This window comes from Oncorhynchus kisutch, linkage group LG7 (genome assembly GCF_002021735.2).
Source record: "Oncorhynchus kisutch isolate 150728-3 linkage group LG7, Okis_V2, whole genome shotgun sequence".
Taxonomy (NCBI): Eukaryota; Metazoa; Chordata; class Actinopteri; order Salmoniformes; family Salmonidae; genus Oncorhynchus; species Oncorhynchus kisutch.
Window position 1 is genome coordinate 10,571,020 of NC_034180.2, and position 18,779 is coordinate 10,589,798.

The following is an 18,779-nucleotide window of genomic DNA, read 5'->3' on the forward strand; positions in this document are numbered from 1 at the left end:
CTCTCTCTCTCTCTCTCTCTCTCTCTCTCTGTCACTGTCTTTCTTTCTCTCTCTCTCTCTCTCTCTCTCTCTCTCTCTCTCTCTCTCTCTCTCTCTCTCTCTCTCTCTTCATCTCTCTCTGTGTGATGTGTGCAATGTGTGCGTGTGTGTCCGGTAGGAGAGAGTGTGTAATGGTGTGTATTATGTTTTTGTTATGTTTTTGTGCATGAGAGAGAGAGAGCAAGTGTGTGTTTCTGTGGAGGTGTGTTTAGTCAGGTGTTTCTGTCCATGTGAGTCTGGCGGTCCTTTAGTAGGAGGAATCAGCTTGTGCCCCTGTATGTGTGGAAGCTGGTGTGTGAAGGAGTGTGTATCTATGTGGGAGTCTCTCCCTGTGTGTGTGTGTGTGTGTGTGTGTGTGTGTGTGTGTGTGTGTGTGTGTGTGTGTGTGTGTGTGTGTGTGTGTGTGTGTGTGTGTGTGTGTGTGTGTGTGTGTGTATGTGTGTGTATGTGTGTGTATGTGTGTGTGAGTGTAAGTAAGAAAAAAAATAGAAAGGGGGAGAGGTAGAGTGTGTGTGTGTGCTCGTGCCCCTGTGTGTGCAAGGAGGTGTGTATGCGTGTGAGTCCCTCCCTGCCTGTCATCCTCTGTTTCACGCTCACGTGCTCCCCACTCCTCTGCGCCGTAGACTCATGTGGTTGATATTTACCAAACGGGGGTTTGTGGGTACTTACGTATGTGCTGACGTATATCCCCCCCCCCACCCCCCCATCTACACTCGCCTGTTGACGTGAGCAGTGTAACAATCGGCGCAGTTTCCATGACAACCACCTGCTGCTGCCCTCCCCTCATCCACTCCCCCCCTCCCTCCTTCTCTCACCCCTTTACCTCCCACCCTTCTCTTGGCACTGTGTTGCTATTTCAAGGTCATAGAGGGTCACATAGAGATAGTGACAGAGACGGGACGGAGGGCAGGATGGAGAAATACGGTGTGGAACAAAAGGAGGAGGGGGGTGAATTAACAGAAGCAGACCTGTATTTTTTGGGTTCGACCACATAGTCATAGTCATAGTGTTTGTAATACCTGTCTGGCTCTGTCTCCAGGCGGCTATCACAACTTACTTTGATGTTGACCCAAACCCAAGATGGCCGCTAGCAACAATCAACCTGAGAAGATTGTGTCAGCTGCCAAACCTCCCAACCATTCCCGAGAACAACAACTCCAAAAATCTCAACAAAGCCAGTAAAATGGGACCAAAACAATGCTGTGGAGCACAGAGAAATGTCACATTAACCAGCGAAGTGCCAAAACAACTGGGCTCCTTTTCAGTCAACGTAGCGTGTCAACATGCTACATTAGCTAGCTAGTAACATTTAGCCCTAAAGCCAAAGCCCAGTTTTGATATTTGGACTAGCCAGTCAAATAGAAAAAGTAGAGTTCCCGGGCTAGGGTAAATCAAATTTGCAGAACAAGCTCTATTTTGGTGGCCTCTGGTACATTTTAATGCCTTGATTCCAACAGAAATACACAGCTAAATTTTTGAATTGTTTTTTAAAAACCTTTATTTAACTAGGCAAGTCAGTTAAGAACAAATTCTTATTTTCAATGATGGCCTAGGAACAGTGGGTGAACTGCCTTGTTCAGGGGCAGAACAACATAATTGTACCTTGTCAGCTCAGGGATTTGATCTTGCAACCTTTCGGTTACTAGTCCAACACTCTAACCACTATGCTACCTGCCGCCCCAAACTTTAACAACTTTAACTCCCAGGTTTGTAAAATAAGTTGTGGTATTGAATAGAAAGACATGAATTTACATTTAAAATTACTGAAAGTAATTTGAATTCAGTCTGTTGTAAAGAGACACAAAAAGGAAACTTAAGAACAGGAAGCATAGAAATTGCGCACATAGAACATATGTACTGCTTCTTACACTTGCGTTCAATGAGAATGACAGATCTAACAAACAAAAAAGTACAATTTAGCAGGTTTAAACCTGTCTTCTCTTCAGATGAAAAACATTTACAGTTTTACTGGAAGATATGAATTGCCACAATTATGTTTGTTCTTTAAATATGTATTTTACTGGCTCAGCTGCTGTGGACACTTAGGGTAAGGAAACCAATGTGTCAATTTGTATTGACCTTTGACAGTTTGGCCTGTCAATCAATCACTGTGGGCGGAACTGTCAGGAGAGGGGGCAGGATGTTTGTGAATCACAGAGTTGGTAGGGTTTCAGACCTGTCAATCACTGTGCGTGGGACTTTGAGGGAAGGTGGTAGATTAGTAATTTGGTCAGAAAAACTAGTTTAGTTTACTCTTTAAATGTAATTTATTGTGGCAAAAACTACATCTCAAAAACGACAGTTGAAGACGGAAGTTTACATACACTTAGGTTAGAGTCATTTTTCAACAACTCCACAAATTTCATGTTAACAAACTATAGTTTTGTAAGTCGGTTAGGACATCTACTTTGTGCATGACACAATTATTTACAGACAGATTATTTTACTTATAATTCACGGTATCACAATTCCAGTGGGTAAGAAGTTCACATACATTAAGTTGACTGTGCCTTTAAACAGCTTGGAAAATTCCAGAAAATGATGTCATGGCTTTAAAAGCTTCTGATAGGCTAATTGATATCATTTGAGTCAATTGGAGGTGTACCTGTGGATGTATTTCAAGGCCTACCTTGCATCTTGACATCATTGGAAAATCAAAAGAAATTTGCTAAGACCTCAGAAAAAAATTGTAGATCTCCACAAGTCTGGATCATCCTTGGTAGCAATTTCCAAACGGCTGAAGATACCACGTTCATCTGTACAAACAATAGTACGCAAGAATAAACACAATGGAACCACGTAGCCATCATACCACTCAGGAAGGAGAAGTGTTCTGTCTCCTCGAGATGAATGTAGTTTGGTGCGAAAAGTGCAAAATCAATCCCAGAACAACAGCAAAGGATCTTGTGAAGATGCTGGAGGAAACAGGTACAAAAGCATCTATATCCACAGCTAAACGAGTCCTATATCGACATAATCTGAAAGGCCGCTCAGCAAGGAAGAAGCCACTGCTCCAAAACCACCATAAAAAAATAAGACTACGGTTTGCAACTACACATGGGGACGAAGATCGTACTTTTTTGGAGAAATATCCTCTGGTCTGATGAAACAAGAATAGAACTGTTTGGCCATAATGACCATCGTTATGTTTGGAGGAAAAAGGGGGAGGCTTGCAACCGAAGAACACCTTCCCAACAGTGAAAGACGGGGGTGGCAGCATCATGTTGTGGGGCTGCTTTGCTGCAGGAGGAACTGGTGCACTTCACAAAATAGATGGCTTCATGAGGAGGGGAAATTATGTATATATATTGAAGCAACATCTCAAGACATCAGTCAGTTAAAGCTAAGTTTAAGTTAAGTTAAAGCTTGGTCACAAATGGGTCTTCCAAATGGACAATGACCCCAAGCATACTTCCAAAGTTGTGGCAAAATGGCTTAAGGACAACAAAGTCAAGGTATTGGAGTGGCTATCACAAAGCCCAGACCTCAATCCTATAGAAAATTTGGGGGCAGAACTGGAAAAGCGTGTGAGAAAAAGTAGGCCTACAAACCTGACTCAGTTACACCAGCTCTGTCAGGAGGAAGGGGCCAAAATTCCCCCAACTTATTCTGCTTATGTTCCCCCGTTATTTATCCTACGGTTCTGACTTGGTGTAAAGGGAGAATACTGTAAGAATGGCCCATGTTCTGAATTCTGTCGCTGTACATTTCAGCTCACTCATGTCTTAATCGAAATTACAGCTTGACTATTATCTGCTCATCATTCCCTTATGTCATAGTCTCCATTGTTATATTGCTTATACATGTACAGGTCTATCGGATTAGTATATTATTCGTCATCTTGGGCTATGTTAGAATGATGCAATTCATTGTTTCGCTTACTTTGTGTAGCCTATTATAATTCGCTTACGTGGTTCTCTATATACCAGACCATCATAGTATATGATGGCCTGTAACCATGTTTGCCAGTAACAGTCTCTTCACATTCAAATACTTTTGTTCAACAAAAAGTTCCAGTAATTCCAGTTCATATTGCGAGGGTTGTTGTTTGTGCAATGCTCTGTCTTTGCGTCAGTATATTGTCTATAAAAGTGGAGCCCCGTGATTGTATTTTCCTTACTTTTAAGACCACACAATGAAATACTTCAAATGGTATGCTAACAGCTGAGAAACCGTTGTTTTCTCTCTTTCTCTCTCTCTCTGTTTGTGGTGACAAAGAAGAGGAAAGTTAAGGCCTCAACATGTTGCTGGAATTTATCTGAACTAACATCTATCTGAATTTATCTTACAGTTTGAAAGTGCTGAACGAATAAGCACTTGCTCATACATAGAGCTAAGTGTGATAATAAACATTATGAATTTACTGAACGTAAATATAATAATGTTTGTGTATGGTCCAAAAGTCAGTATTCGTTATTCTTGAAGGAGAATGCTTTTTTCTTTATGGAGTTACACAAATCCACAAGAAGTCACTAGTAGCCATGTTTATTTATGCAAGTCAGCCATATCAGCTATTGTTTTTAAAAAAGCAGTAAATTAGGCTGACTGAACTGTTTCGCTGCCAGATGAGGCCCCGTTGATAGCCAGGTGTACCGGTGGTAAGGATTCACTCCATGGTGCTGAAAGGAAAGTACAGCTGACGGGACAGCTTTCTGTAGGCCCGAACAGTTTGTCACTGCTATAATGCATTAAATGTATTGTTTAGTGTTGTGCTGTGTAGTGGCTTTTCTGGCATGCATCTTGAAAAATTGGTTGAGTTTTTCCCACTTTGGATTTGCATGCTAAAATCGCCACTGGACACTTTAATCAAACCAGTAGGCCTATAGCAATACGTATCATGACATTAGCTTTGTTAACCTTCAATCTCTTTTCTTTTATCATATTTTGGAAGAGAATGAGTCTCTCTCTCCGCCACCTATTGTTCCTGCAGTGACGATTGAATATAATATATCTGCAGATATTCGCCAGAAAGCAGTAATAGCCTGCCCGTATGCAAATTAGGTAGCCAAATGAACGGCTCTCTCACCGATGCGCTTCCGTTCCGTTTACCTCCATAATGTTTCCGTCATCCTTCCCTATGACAGAAAGCAACCATCACTAACCTCTATTTGGATGAAGATTTCTACCTCAACCAGTCAGCGGCGCAGGACATACTGCCGACCCCCGGACCAGGCCCTAATCCCAGAGACTCAGAAGAGGAAAAGGCGACGTAAGAGAGGCCAACGTGCGGGAACCCTGACAAAACCACGTCAGCAAATAAATAATCTGCCTCTACCCCCAGTTCTATTAGTGAACATACAACAAACAAACTGGAAGAGCTCTGTTCAAGATGATCCTATCAACGGGACCCGGAAGAACTGGACCAGGACAGGGATAATATACACCTAGCTGGTTTCGTATGCATCGTCAAGTCCGCAAGGCAGTATCAGGTAAGTTTGGGGAGGAAGTGGTGTGTATTTTTGTTAACAACAGCGGCTGCGCACACTCTAATATTAAGGAAGTCTCGAGGTTCTGGTCACCCGAGTTCAAATACCTCATGATAAGCTGTAGACCATACTATACACCAAGAGAGTAGCTGTCTATTTACCAACACAAACCGATGCTGGCACTATGACAGCACTGAACGAGCTGTATGGGGCAAATACTAGCTGTATCAGTCTTCACTGATATTTTCAACCTCTCCCTGACCAGTCTGTAAAACCTACATGTTTCAAGCTGACCACCATAGTCCCTTTGTCAAAGAACGCTAAAGTAACCTGTGTAAATGACTATTGCCCAATAACCTTCATATCTGTAGCCATGAAATTGTGAGGACAGACGCTGGAGACGAGAAGCAAGTACAGGGAGTGAACATTTAATGAAACAACAGACATATAACAAAACAAGAACAGCGTCTGGACAGGGGGAACAAAACGACATTACAACAATAATGCTGACACAGGGATCTAACCGAGGGACAGACAGATATATGAGGGGCAATCAACGAGGTAATGGAGTCCAGGTGATTCCAGCAAGCGCTGATGTGCGTAATGATGGTGGCAGGTGTGCGTAATGATGGGCAGCCTGGCGCCTTTGAGCGCCAGAGAGGAGGAGCGGGAGCAGGCGTGACAGAAATGCTTTGAAAGGCTGGTCATGGCTCACATCAAAACCATCATCCCAGACAACCTGGACCCACTCCAATTTGCACACCGTCCCAACAGATCCACAGATAACACAATCTTTATTGCACTCCACACTGCCCTTTCCCACCTGGACAAAAGGAACAACCATGTAAGAATGCTGTTCATTGACAACAGCTCAGCGTTCAACACCAGAGTGCCCTCCAAGCTCAACACTAAACTAAGGACCCTGAGATTAAACACCTCCCTCCGCAACTGGACACAACAGGAACAGGATCCTAACTGTCTACCTGTACTTCCCCACTCCTTTTCCTGTTTGCCGGAAAGTGGCTGCTGGGACATAGGCAGCGTTTACATTTTTTACTCTTTACTCGAATTGCTGTTTTAAATGTAGCAATTTTACCTGCGTCTTGGTTTGTATTCTCCCAAACTTTGACTGCAGCCGACCACAGTGCACAAGAAGAGCACAGATACCACGAGGCAGAACAAAGAGCAGACTGACAAACCAGCAGTTTCCCAGTCATCACTCGCTTTGTGACTGACACGCGCCTGTCCTATCAATAGATCACTAGAAGAGGCATATCATTAATTCTAGCGGGAGAAGACTATACGTTTCTGTCTAGCTTATTGACACTTTTAAATTAAAAGAAGCCTAGTTAGTTGAAAAAAGTAGCCAGCTGACAATAGCTGTGTTCGAATACCCATACTAGCATACTGTATACTACATACTTAATGAGTATATACTACATACTATATACTATTAGTTCATTTTAGTATACTGTAAACGAGCGGTATCCTTTCAATTGAGTGTACTAGCTTTCGCCTATCTACCGGAAGTTGATGCTGTTGCTATGCAACCTCTTGCTAGCTTGTTAGTATAACAAATTACTAGCTAGACATTTTACGACTTCGGGTGTGTTCTTTAATTCAATCTGGAGTGCCATAGAGCACTCAGTGTGCTCTGGGCGTTCATAAATTCAGAGAGTTTCGCTCTCTGAGCTCACACTGGACGCTCGGGCCGAGGAGTAGGGTTGATTCGAGCGTTCTAACCTGACAATGGCAGTCAAGCACTCAAGCTAACGTTGGCTAGCTTGCTAGCTATTTCCAGACACAAATGAGAGAACATCTCACTCTGACCATTTCACTCGCCCTAGCGATGAATTTGTATCCACTCTCGTTGGACTTCGGCAGCATATTTTCCAGCGTTTTCTTCAAATCTGCAAACGATGTGAAGCCACACCCATTTTCTGAAGAATGTCATTATGGGTCCTAAAAGTACGGAAATAGTGTCCACTGCTTGTATACTTCATATTTTGGCCAATGTAGTACGACATCTGGGAGCTTTTGGCACACTAACTATATCCACACTGCGACCAATAAGCATTCTATATACTCAATTTACATCACAAATAGTACAGTTAGTGTGGTTAGTATAAGTATTCGAACACAGATAATGAGGCTGTTATCATCTGTTGATCCGACCACCACTGCTTATGGAAAACACTGATTAAGCCCAGTGCTTTGACCAACCTCACAGGTGGTATTGTCTGTCCCGTAAACAGCAGAGAAGCACTCCGAATTCAACATATTATCCACAATATACACAACTGGAATCATTTCAAAATGTACCATGTTCATGAAAGTACGGCAATCATTTCTAGGAATCTTAAGTGCCATGCTATCGAAAGCTGCAGTACTTCAAATTCGTTTTGGATTACAGTAAGCACTCTCCCGTCCATTCGATACGTCATGGTGGTTTGGGTAAGACCATTTAGCGCTTCGCTGTGAGGCAAGCTGTTTCAGTGGAAAGGAACACACACACACACACACAACTAATAGACTGGGTACCACTAATGTGGAAGATGATGAGGGATAGGGAGGTTGTGGTGACCTTGCTTGCTCCAGGCAGGAGGTGGAGCTTGACGTATGGATCGGCCAGTCCGTTGGAGTCCATGGCCTTTAGTCCCTGTGGAGAGACACACACACAGGGATGGTTACAGATGCACACGCGCACGCACTCGCGCACACATATGCAGACACACACAGTGAGAGTCACACACACACACACGCTATCATACACATGGCATACAGTCATACACCACAGGCTGTATGCCAGACAAGGTCAGGGCATGACAAAAGAGCGTTACGTCCTTTGGTGTTCAACTCTCCTCTTGTTTTGTCTATTTTGTCTCATGCCATTCTACTCAACTCGTTTTCAATCTACGTCCATCATTTCTCGAGCTAGTCTGTTTGTATGTAGGTGTGCCAGCACTACCAATGCTTTCCATTGGGTTGGGGTGCTTATCTGGGTTATAAGCATAGTCAATCGCCTTCCAAAAAAGGACAAATGATAGCAACTCCCTGAAATTACAGTAGTAGGAAAGCACAGAATTACGGCTGGATCCCAAATCGCACCGTATTCGCTATGTAGTGCACAACTTTTGACAAGGACTCATATAGCGCTTGTCAGAAGTAGCGCACTTTATATCGAATGGGGTAACATTTGGGACGCACTTTTAGTCAGGTTATATTATTGAATGGGTCTACCATAATAGATGAGTATATATTGGAGTATATATTGAATGTTTGCCTGGTGTGGGCTGAATGCGAAATGTATCTTTCTAGCCCGGATCACATCAATACTCAACTCTGCCTCATTGTTAAGAGATAAATCTCGGTTCTCTCTCACCGAATAGAGTTCACGGGTTTTCTAGGCAAGCACCATTGTCTTCACGGCTTCATGGCTTGATGTGCTGGGTCAGAGCTAAGCCTGTCTCCGCGGGAAAAGACATCTAGAGTAACGTTTGAAGCTGCAACGCTAACCTGAGGCTTGCAGTGGATTGGATAGCGCTTAAGCTAATTTCCCTTTGAGTCTTGACACATTGTGTGGAGGGGACGTGGCTTAGCTTAGGCTTGGGGTGTAAGTGGAGTCTTGTTTTCAAGCCTAGCCCCTGACGGAGATTAGAACAGTTGAGTTTCTTACCTTGGCCTTGTGGATTGTACAGTGTAGACAGTTGTTCTCGTGATCGAAGAGCAGGGTGAACTCCAGGGTGCCCAGATAAGCTGTAAAACAAAACAATCGATACAGACAATCCATTATTGGCCGTTGGTTTGGCCCTGGCTGTGAATACAGCCTCAAGAAAAGTGTGTATAAATTAACTGAATGCACATAAACACATATGCATGCACAGATGGCCATACAGAAGCATGCACATAAACACATATGCATGCACAGATGGCCATACAGATGCATGCACATAAACACATATAAATGCACAGATGGCCAGACAGATGCATGCACATAAACATAAACACCAAACATATACACACACCTTCCACCCCCCACCTCCCAAAACACAGAAACCTGTAACTCCAGCCTCCTGCACAATTCTGGAATCTGGATACGCCAATGCTTATTTTCCTGACATTCTCTTAAAAAAAACACACCTTGTTTGTATTACTCGCTGTGAGTGGAAAGAAAAAAAGAGTCTTGAGGACCGAATAACATTATACTCCGACAAAGCAAAATAAATCACACAGTGTGTGTGTGTGTGTGTGTCTGTCAGTGTGTGTGTGTGTGAGCCCCTCTGTCGGAGAAACTCGGAGCGAGCGACAACGAACGCTAGACAATGACGGTGGAGAAGATGTTCGACTCACAATCAGTCCGCTTAAACACATGCAGTGCCAGCTAACACTGAGAAATGTACCCAGAAAGTGGTTTTGACACAAACAAATGGCGACTTCGAGAGTCGGGATTAAACCTCAAGAATATTGAGCCCCGTGTTTGTTTTCCGATGATTAACTAGGATACACATTCATTTACATAAATCACCGCATGGACCCCATCGAGTTCATGTGCGTAGACATGCACAAACACACACAATTTGACACCTGTGCACACTGTGATAAACATACCCATACACACTCATAGAGACAAAGTCAAACACAACACAAACACACTCAGAGACAAACAGAGAAACAGACATGCATGAATACATGACTTCACAACTGGAACATTGTTAATTAACTCGCCTGACATTTTAACACCCACAGTTCAAACCATAAGGGCATTCAGAAAGACAAGCAAATGAAACACAAGCCACACTGACTAGAGCCTCACATACTTTGACCAATCGATGTACACGATTGTCAAAATCGTTGTAATAAAACACACAGTGCCTTCAGAACGTATTCACACCCCTTGACGTTTTCCACATTTTGTTGTGTTATAGCCTTAATTTGACATTTGTGTCACTGGCCTACACACAATATCAAAGTGGAATTATGTATTTTGGAAATTTTGACAAACTAATGAAAAATTAAAAGCTGAAATGTCTTGAGTCAAAAAGTATTCAACCCCTTTGTTATGTCAAGCCTAAATAAGTTCAGGAGTAAAAATGTGCTTCAAAAGTCATATAATAAGTTATTAATTACACTTTGAATGGTGTATCAATGCACCCAGTCACTACAAAGATTACCACTCTCCATATTTTCAAGCATAGTGGTAGCTGAATCATGTTATGGGTATTCTTGTCATTGTTAAAGAATAGGGAGTTTTTCAGTATAAAAATTAAATGGAATGGAGCTAAGCACAGGCAAACTCCTAAAGGAAAACCTTGACTATTCTGCTTTCCACCAAACACTGGGAGATTAATTAACCTTTAAGCAGAACAATGACCTAAAACACAAGGCCAAATATACCCTGGGGTTGCTTACCAAGACGACATTGAATGTTCCTGAGTGGCCGAGTGACAGTTTGACTTCATTCGCCTTGAAAGTCTATGGCAAGACTTGAAAATGGCTGTCTAGCAATTTTCAACAACCAACTTGACAAGAGCTTCAAGAATTCAAAGAACAATGTACAAATATTGCGTGCAAAGCTCTTAGAGACTTACCCAGAAAGACATAGCTGTAATAGCTGCCGAAGATGCTTCTACAATGTATTGACTCATGGGGTGTGAATAGTTATGTACATTTGATATTTCTGTATTTCATTTTCAATAAATTTGCAAAAATGTAACATTTTTACTTTGTCATTATGTGGTAATGTGTGAATATGGGTGAGATTAGTTTTTTAGTTCATCCATTTTGAATCCTTTCTTCTGTTACACAACAAAATGTGGAATAAATCAAGGGGTATGACTATTTTCTGAAGGCACTGTATATGTTTAATGAGTGTATGCACAAAACTAACGTTTACACAACCGTTGTGGCTAAACTACACCCAGGAGGAAATGTGCAATGGTTGTGATGTGTTGTGAATGCGTTGTGTGGAACGTTTTGGAAAAAATAATATTGTCAAATGAGATTTCTCAATTTCCAATCCTTTCTGTTCTGCGTCCTCATATATCCATGAAACACTTAATTTGTGCTTGTGTATTGCTCATTCCTTTGAAATATACTTGGAACAAAACATGGGATCTATGCGATATTAATTGGATGTTGTTGGAGATGTGAGAAGGAAAATTTGGCCCACTTCTCTTTCTTTAAAACCCTGTCTAATGACGTGTTACCGAGCGATGTTCTTAATTATTATAAACATTCAGATGAATTGAGGATATGGCATCTTATTGAGAATGTTTGCGTTGGCACTAGAATGATTCGAAATAGATTCACACACACACACACACACACACACACACACACACACACACACACACACACACACACACACACACACACACACACACACACACACACAAACACCATACTTGACCCAAGGCCTTCCTTTCCCTAACCCCTGAACCCCACCAAACCCCCACCCCCCTCCCTCCGACTCACTTTCATCATCGTCGTCCGAATCCACCCCTTCTTGCCTTTCCCCCCGGTCCTCTTCGATGGGTTTCCTCTCCTTCTCCTTATTCTCTCCGTCCGTCTCCCCTCCATTGCTCAATCCGAAATCTGGTTCCTTCAGGATCTTCTTCTCCCGGGGCGGGGGAGGGGTCATGGGAAAGTCGTGGAAGCGCGGGAAGAAGTCGGAGATCTGCGGGATAGGCATTATGGGCCCCGGGCACACGTTGATGGCAAAGTGCTCCTGCATGGAGATCTTGACGGGCGAGGGCGGAGGGAGAGATCTGGGAGCAGAGGAGGTAGCACGAGAAGGTGCGGGGGAGGATGGGGTGGAGGAGGAGGGAGGGATGGAGAGATGGGAGGAGGTGGAAGAGTTGGGTGGGGGGGCGAAGTGGGAGTGGGGCGGAGGAGGTTTCGATACGCTCATGTGGACCGCCGGATGGGACTGTGGGTAGGCGTGTGTGTGTGGGTAGTTAGGTGTGTGTGTGTGTGTGTGTGTTGTGGGGGGTGGGGATGGACATGAGATGAAGAGAGAGAAATAGAGAGGGCAAAATGAATGAGAGGGGAGGAAAGGAAGGGTGGGAGACAGAGCGATAGTATCACTCACTTTATCGAGTATATCTCACGTCCTGTTTTTTTTTGCTGACCCTCTCTCTCCCTCGCTCTCCCACTGTTCACAATGCTCTTCTTCAAGTACCTGAACTGATGTAAGCTACTCCCAATATCTCAATAGTCTTTCATGTCAAAATATTGAGCTACTATGTCAGATCTCCGAATACATATTCATGTTTGACAGTGTATCGTTCTACTCTCTCCATTTACTGTTATTCATACCTCTACTGTACAAGTTCATCCCTGCATCTCTCTCTACATTGCTCTCCCTCATCTCCCTTTCGCTTTCTCTCTACATCTCTTTCTCAGTAAGGATATACATGCCTTCACGATCCAAGATGGCAGCATGTGAAGTCGTTTGTCTGTGACTAGTAGATTTGAACCTACTAATAACCTAATACACAATATCCTTGTTGTGTAGTGCAAACTATTTTGTTTTGTTGGTGTAAACATTGCGTGTCTCCCACAACCCGGATACATAATTTTTTTCTCGCTATTTGCACTTCTTTTACTTGAAGTTTACCAAACCTTATCTCTGGCTGGCCTGGCTTCTATCCTCAGCTTTCCCTCCACGGAGTGTCTCGTCCACGCTGCTCCTCTTCACTCTCCTCCTGGCTGTCAGAGGCAGCTCAACAATCTTCAACCCGTTCTCTCAATCGACCCCCTCACTCAATCAACTCACACAGACTCACACATACACACAGTCCCTCTCTCCCCTTACCTTTCCTTGGCCTCTATTTCTTACATCTCGCAGAGAAAATGTCAATTTTCATGGTATTTCTTTATGCACTGACTTTACTGAACTCTGGAGAAAACGAACAGTGTCGATGGGGTGAGTACATCTGACAATGTGCTCTTGTCACGTTCTGACCTTTATTTCCTTTGTTCCTGTCTCTGTGTTTGCACCAGATAGGGCTGTTTTATGTTTTCACGTTTCTTGTTTTGTTAGTCTGTTCATGTATAGTTGTCTTTATTAAAGAACCATGAATAGAAACCACGCTGCGTTTTGGTCCGCCTCTCCTTCAAATCAAGAAAACCGTTACAGCTCTCCTGTCCATTAGACATATAGTCTGCGGGAACTCGCTCTTTTTCACTCGGTCCACTCGTCCAAGTGCCGATGCATTTGTGGCATGATGTGAACAGTGCGAACTTGTGTCACTAACAAAGTCTAATGGTTTTAAATGACTGTTTTGTATTGTCTGGAAACTCACTTGTCGAATTCGCTTGCAGTAGGTCTCTTAAAAAAGTCACGCCGTGTAAGGCTATTAAACAGAGGTGCCTAGTTATTCTTATTTTGTTGACATCAGGTAACGTGCAACCTAACCCTGGCCCTGATGTGCAATGTCTTCAACCCCCCTTTGATTTTAAACCTATTATTTTTCATTTAAATGTACGCATCCTGTTGTCAAGGATTTGGGCTATATCAACGGATGCTGATGTAATTTTGTTTTCGGAAACCTGGCTCAGCAAGTCTATTCTTGATAATGATATTTGTATAAATGGTTACAATGTGTATCGCACTGATCGAGTTAAGAAAGGTGGGGGTGTGGCTATATATCTAAAGACTAAATTCCCTGTAAGTGTGTTAAAGTCTGAAACTATTTGTAAACAGTTGGAATTTCTTGCTTTGAATATTGAGGTTTCAAAGGGTCTCTCTATAACTGTGATTGGCTGTTATAGACCCTCCTCTGCTCTCTATAACTGTGATTGGCTGTTATAGACGCATTTTCTTCTCTGATTAACCTTATGTCTAAACTTCTTTACAGTGAAATGATTTTGATTGGTGATCTCAACTGGTGTTGGTTAAAGCCCGTGTCTTGATGATTTTAAAATGTTTTGTAAGTCTATGAATCTTACCCAGTTGATTAACTCACCCACTCGCCCAAATCTCAAATGTCCAGAGAAATCTACCCTGATTGATTTGATATTGACAAATGTTCCACATAAATATTCTGCGGTTGGTGTTTTTTGTTGTTGTAATGATTTAAGTTACCATTGTGCTGTTGTTGCTGTTAGAAACACTAAGGTTCCTAAGACAAACCCACGCTTTATTCGAAAGAGAAATGTTAATAGTTTTAATGAGCAGGCTTTCTTTCATTATTTGTTTTTGCCTGGAGAAAGATTGAGCTTGCCTCAGGAAATTCTTTCATGATGTTTTCTTCCAAATACTAAACAAACATGCCCCATTCCATAAGTTCAGGGTTAAAGGGCAGGATCATCCATGGTTTTCTTCTGAGCTGTTTTGTATTATTCATGAATGTAATCTACTGGGCTTAAACAAGGAAATCATGTTCTAATGCTGATTGGCTTCTTTTTAGACAGTTATGAAACTGTTATTTTCTTCTCAGGAAGGCCAAGTCCAAATGTTTTATGTCTGTTACCACTGATAACCTGAATGACCCTAAAAAGTTTTTTGGAAGGATAATAAATCTATGTCTGGTAACAGTAATGTTAATGAATTACCATCATGTGTATTGAAGGACTTTGTTGCTGTATATGACAAAACTGAAATGCTGAATTGTTTCAATGAGCACTTTGTATCATCTGGTAGGCTGTTTGATTCAGTGTCCTCCTGTCTCTGTACAACCCTGTGTGGATGAACCAGTGAGAGCTGGTCAAACTTTTAGCTTTTTGCCATTCTCAGTGCAGGAGGTACATAAAGCCCTGAAATCCTTATATCAGAGAAAGTCTGCAGGTCCTGATCTTTTTGATCCCTGCTTTTTAAAACTGGCAGCTGATTTCATAGCTGAACCACTTACATATCTGTTCAATCTAACCCTAGAAAATAATGAATTTCCAAAGATCTGGAAATCAGAATTTGTCCTACCACTTTTAAAAGGGGGACATTCAACGCTTTTAAATAATTATAGGCAAATCTCAAAGCTGTCATCCCTGGTGAAAATACTTAAAACCCTTGTGAGTGAACAGCTAAAAGAGTTATTATATACTAACTCTATTTTTATCAATGTAGCAATCGTGCTTCAGGAGGAAGCATAGCACAATTACAGCAGCCATGAAGGTTTTAAATGATATCACTGAAGCCCTTAACAAAAAACAGCATCGTGTCTCACTTTTATTGATCTTTCTAAGGCTTTTGATATAGTTGATCATGCTATACTGAGGCAGAGATTGTCGAGCGTAGGTCTTTCGGAGCATGCAGTTGCATGGTTTGCTAACTATCTGTCTGATATAACTCAGTGCACTCAATTTGATGGGCTCATGTCTGTTAAAATGTCTGTGTGTAATGGTGTGCCCCAGGGCTCTGTACTTGGGCCCCTCTTATTCACTATTTATATAAATCATTTAGACAAAAATGTGTAAAATGCACAACTTCACTTTTATGCTGATGATACTGTTATGTTATGCTGATGATACTGTTATGATACTGTTGTTGTGCCTTGTCTCTCACAAAAGCTTTCCAGAACTTGAAAACTGCTTTTTATACTGTTCAACATACCTTGTGTCAATTGATGCTTATCCTCAATTCTGACAAAACTAAACTAATGGTGTTTTCTAAAGCAAGAAATAGACCTCTGAACCTTTCACCTATTACTACCTGTCAGGGATATGAGATTGAGACTGTAACCTCATGTATATATCTTGGAATTTTAACTGATGACGGCCTCTCTTTTAAATTGCATATTCAACAATTTACCAAAAAATGTAAGCTGAAGTTGGGATTTTATTTTAGGAATAAGGACGGTTTTTCTTTTGAAGCCAGAAGGAGGCTAGTACCAGCTACATTTATGCCTTTACTAGACTATGGGGATATTTTATATATGAATGTTTCCGCTCAGTGTTTGAGTTCAATTGACACCCTTTACCATGGCACTTTGAGATGTATTTTAAACTGCAAAACCCTTACGCACCACTGCACTTTGTATACCAGGGTTGACTGGCCTTCTCTTGTCACTCGTAGGCTCAGTCACTGATATAATTTTATTTACAAAGCCATTTTGGGTTTACTACCTTTTTATTTGGGCATTTTTATTGTTCAGAAATGTTGTGGGTACTCTCTTCGTTCGCTGAACTTTATCCTGCTAACTGTTCCAAATGTCCGAAATGACTTTGGTGAAAGGGCTTTTATGTACTCTGCACCATTGGCATGGAACGCCTTACAAAATACTTTTAAACTGGAAGAACTTGTCCCAATTGGTGTTTTTAAATCATTGATGAAGGATTTTGAGGCTGATTCCCTGACCTGTCAATGTTTTTAATTAGCTGTTTTATAATTTTGTTATACTCTTGTCAATTCCCCCCCAAAAATACTACATTACCCTGTAGTTTTTTTTAATGTTGTCTGTCTGTAATTGTGTAATGACTTGGTGCTGCCTATCTTGGCCAGGGCGCTCTTGGAAAAAAAGAGATTTCAAATCTCAATGATCCCTTCCTGGTTAAATGAATACAAATAAAATAGGTTTGTCTCTCTAGCTCAATCTCTTTAACTGTCTCTCTTGCACTCTTTCCGCTTCTCTCTCTCCATCTCTCTCTAGCGCTCCACCTTGTCCTCAGTGTTCACATAACAGTACTTGAAGTCTTTTTCTCCAGTCCAGACAGTGGCTGTCACCTATAAAAAGGAACAATCGTGTTCTAAATAAAGATCAATGATAAACTGTAATGGAAATGGTAATCATCCCGTTGTGTATTGAGGACATTTAATTATAGTACCTCTCCTTTCATTATCCTTCAATACATCTGTCCTAGTGTAAATTGTAATTACCGAAAGACCACACTACTGGCTATTGAAATCCGAACAAAACATTGCTTTCAGTGTTGTTGTGTACTTAGCCTACATGTACACACTCAATGTGATACACAGGCTGCGTTTAGACAGGCAGCCCAATTTAGATGAGTTGTTTCACTAACTGGTCTTTTGACCAATCAGATCAACTCTTTAAAAGATCTGATGCGAAAAGTTCTGATGTGATTGTTCCAAAGACCAATTTATTGGAAAAAAAGATCAGGATTGGGCTACCTGTCTAAACGCTGCCACACACACACGCACGCACGCACGCACGCACGCACACACACACACACACACACACACACACACACACACACACACACACACACACACACACACACACACACACACACACACACACACACACACACACACACACACACACACACACACACACACAATCAAGATCAGTGGAGGCTGCTGAGGGGAGGACAGCTCATAATAATGTCTGGAACGGAGCAAATGAGATGGCATCAAACACCTGGAAACCATGTGTTTGATGTATTTAATAGGATTCCGCTCAGGCCATTACCACGAGTCCGTCCTCCCCAATTAAGGGGCCGCCAACCTCCTACCCTCAAGACACACATACTCAAGACACACACACACACTCAAGGAGCACACGCAGAGACATACAAATGAGCAGACACACAGACAGATGACAAAACATCTGTTTTTGCCTCAAATGAAGCTAGCACCAGAATGCAATCCAGAATCGTTCATCAATGTAAGAAATGGTTCAATAAAAAGCCCACATTTTACCACAACAACACCTCTCTGTCTTTCCTTAGGAAACCCAAACTCCTACTCACAGGCTTAAGCATACCTGTACCCTCTCGTATGCACCCACTCTTAAATGAATTATGCACACGCGCTCTGACTCAGTCAGAACTGCACAGAGGGAAAAAACTGCGACTTACAGCGTCTTGAGGATAGACACGCACTTACTCTTTCACAGACGCACACAGACCGCCAGACACACACACGCTCTCACCAAGTCAGACTTACGCACAGACGTCGCCTAGACTCAAACTGTCTGACTTACAGCTTCTTCAGCATTCACACGCACACTCACTCATTCACACACGTACACACAGACACACTCCTTCACTCACACGTGCACACACAGACACAGTCATTCATAGACACATGCACACACAGACACACTCATTCACTCACACATGCACACACAGACACACTCATTCACTCACACATGCACACACAGACACTCATTCACTCACTCACACATGCACACACAGACACTCATTCATTCATTCATTCACACAAACAGTCAGAGACAGACAGGCAGGCAGGCAGACAGACAGATGTAGACACAGAGACACGTACCCAGTGACAGTCTTCATCTGTTCCAGCGCTCCATCTTGTCTTCTCACACGTCCTCTGTCTCTTCCCTCACAACACTGAGGAGCAAGCAGAGCTGCTTTGACTCGATATATCCTTCCCCTCTCTCTCTC

At 42.2% G+C, this 18,779-nt stretch overlaps 1 protein-coding gene across 1 annotated transcript in view; it reads right to left on the minus strand.

The window, feature by feature from the left end:
* The window catches only part of LOC109894783 (double C2-like domain-containing protein beta), a 45,655-nt gene extending 26,876 nt beyond the window's left edge, over nucleotides 1-18,779 (minus strand). Inside the window, exons 1-4 of the mRNA XM_031828483.1 lie at nucleotides 18,652-18,779; nucleotides 11,940-12,393; nucleotides 9,142-9,221; nucleotides 8,050-8,124 (exon numbers count right to left, since the gene is read on the minus strand). Coding sequence (XP_031684343.1) covers nucleotides 8,050-8,124; nucleotides 9,142-9,221; nucleotides 11,940-12,375 — 591 coding nt within the window. The 5' untranslated portion in view covers nucleotides 12,376-12,393; nucleotides 18,652-18,779. The remainder of the gene's footprint in view (nucleotides 1-8,049; nucleotides 8,125-9,141; nucleotides 9,222-11,939; nucleotides 12,394-18,651) is intronic.